Source organism: Gekko japonicus, unplaced genomic scaffold (genome assembly GCF_001447785.1).
Source record: "Gekko japonicus isolate JY-2015 unplaced genomic scaffold, Gekko_japonicus_V1.1 scaffold990, whole genome shotgun sequence".
In the NCBI taxonomy this organism is placed as follows: Eukaryota; Metazoa; Chordata; class Lepidosauria; order Squamata; family Gekkonidae; genus Gekko; species Gekko japonicus.
The window spans coordinates 642,290-644,962 of NW_015175385.1; the positions used below are offsets into that span (position 1 = coordinate 642,290).

General features: G+C 55.9%; 1 protein-coding gene across 1 annotated transcript in view; it reads right to left on the reverse strand.

The window, feature by feature from the left end:
- The window catches only part of ASIC1 (acid sensing ion channel subunit 1), a 219,822-nt gene extending 219,189 nt beyond the window's left edge, over window positions 1-633 (reverse strand). The window contains exon 1 of the mRNA XM_015425626.1: window positions 269-633. Coding sequence (XP_015281112.1) covers window positions 269-633 — 365 coding nt within the window. The remainder of the gene's footprint in view (window positions 1-268) is intronic.
- Between the last annotated feature and the right edge of the window lie 2,040 nt (window positions 634-2,673).

Consider the following 2,673-nt stretch of genomic DNA (forward strand, 5'->3'; position numbering starts at 1 on the left):
TAACCCCACAGGTATGCATGCATGGTACATGCACGGAATGCAGTGCCCTACATGGGGCCCAGTACATCTGCATGCATTAGCACAGCATGTTACAATGAGTATTGGAAGAACTCTGGGAACCATACACATGGCATGTTTCAGTGGACAGTGAATGCCAGATACATGTGCACAGCCAGTGTGCCAACTGTTGCATGTCAACCCCCAGTGATGTTCTGGAGCACCTGGCTCTGCAGTCCTTGCCCCCCCCCCGCCGCCGCCACCGACCCACCTGTTATTGAGCAGGGCCAGCAGCTCCCCGGCATGGTACAGGTCATTCTTGGTCACCCGGCTGAAGCGGAACTCGTTGAGGTTGCAGAAGGTGACGGCGGGGAAGGTCATGTTGCTGGTGGTCACCTCGTCCAGCTTGGTGACGTGGGGGTAGCGGAAGTAGTACTGGATCCTCTCGTTGCAGACGAAGAGGAGGAGGGCGAAGGAGCCCAGGAAGCAGAGGGTCCAGAAGACGCGCTTGACCGAGAGGCGCTCGTAGGAGAAGATGTGCGACAGGCCGTGGAGCGTGGAGCTGCTGGCGAACGCCTCCAGGCTGACCGGCTGCCCGCTCTCCACCTCCTCCTCGTCCACCTTGAGGTCCATCATGGTCGGGGTCCGGGCAGGGAAGGCGGTGCCGCTTTGTGGGGCGGGGGTGGGAAGAGCCGACGTTACTCTCTGGACGCTGCCCGGCCAGACCCCTCCGCGAAGCACCCCGCGCCCTCCCCAAAGAGCCCTCGTGTAGCACAGAGGTGCCCCGGCCCGCCCCCCGGGCGCCCATCGCCCTGGCCTCAGGCCTCCTCTGCACTGCCCGGCCAGCTGGGCTGGTCGATCCCTCCTCGCCCCGCCCCAGCCAAGTATCCAACCCTGCAAGCAGGGCCAGCGTCCAGACGCCGGACGGAAGGGAGGGAGGATGGGAGCTGGACTGGCTGCGGGAGAGGCAGGCGCGGAGAAGGTGGCCGAGCCGAGGCTGCACCTGGCGAGGGTGGAGGGGGGATCCTGCCACCACCGCTGTCAGGAATCACAGGAAGGCTGGCGAGCAGGGAGTGACGGAGCGAGGAGCGGCGGCGGCGGCGCCTGCCTCCCTGCCAAACACATGAATCCAGCATCCTCCTCCCCTGGTGGCGGGCGAGCGAGCGATCCTTGGCGGGGGGCGGGCGAGGAGAGAGAATCGCGCTGGGCTCAGATGCGAGTGGAGGAGCCGCAGGAAGGCATCATGTCCGGAACGGCATCAGGGCCCAGCTGGGCTAGCCCGGGGTCCCTCTGCCAGAGCTCGCCGGGCGGCGGCATGTGTATTTGTACACCTATGTATTTAGGTGTACATTAGTGGTGGGGAAGGGACCCAGTCTGGGCTGAGCCGGGTGGCGGTGTGCGAGCTGGTGGCAGGAGCAGTTGCGAACATGTGTGAGTGTGGCTGTGTGTGTGTGCGCGGCGCCTGTTCGTGGAACCCGCTCTTCTTCCTTCCCCACCCCACAGCTGTCTTAGACAGACGCTTTGCTCCTTTCTGAATTGATGCCAGAGTCCCCCCCCCCACAGACATAGACACACAAGTAAGGAGTCTATGGCCAATTCCCACCACCATTTAGGATGGAGTTGAGGATGAGGCATACCAGCTGAGGGGCTCAGCACCAATGCTCCCTCTAAGCTGTGGAGTCTTGTGAGCAAAGACTCTACTTTGTGAGCTACTGGCATTAAAGTTGTGAGCGAGCGATTTGGCTACTGCATCAGTTAGTTTGCTCTGGAGCCCTCCTTCCTGAGCTAAGACAAAAATGTGTGAGCCAGAGGCTAAAAAACTGTGAGCTAGCTCACACTGACTCAGCTTACAGCACATGCTGGACTGTTGTTCAGTGGCTCTTGCAAAGGCTGGAACACTTGGCGAAATAGCAGTCCACAGCATCCCACAGAATTAAGCCAGGGCAAGTGTGGGTTTCAGAGTATGTAGATATATATATATTCTATTGGAGTGGGCAGCCAATTTTGGCTCCCCTGATGAGTGGGGCAGCACTGTAGGACAGCGTGTCTCAATCGGACTTTACATTTGGGTTTCAGAGTGTGTGTGTGTGTGTGTGTATATATCTATCTATCTATATCTATCTATCTATCTATACATACATACATAGTCCTATATATCTATATATATATTCTATTGGAGTCTGCAGCCAATTTTGGCTCCCCGATGAGTGGGGCAGCACTGTAGGACAGTCTTGTGTGCAACCACCAGCGTGTCTCAATCAGACTTTACATTTTTAGGCATCTCCACAGAAACATGGCATGAATAAAAATATAAGGGTAAAAGAGGCCCTTTGCCTTCTATATCATACTCCTGTCAGCAGGCTGTGCTGAAAAGAAAAGTTTATTTGTGAGGTGTCAGTATCTCTTTCATGTTGTCTAGATTTTCCTGGTACAAAATCCAGAAGGGACATCCTAGAATTAGGCACACAATAATAACAAAAAATAGCTGTTGATGCTGAGGCTGACTTTATTTTGCTGCTACAGACTAACACACCTACCTATTCAGAGTTAGGATTTAGGTATCTGTTGCACTGGCTGTGCCCCCTCCCCCCAAATGTGCAGATGTGAGGCATCCCTAGGTTACCAAAAGCCAATATATTGTCTAGGGTAATCAGAGGCATTGTTAATGTGTCCGAG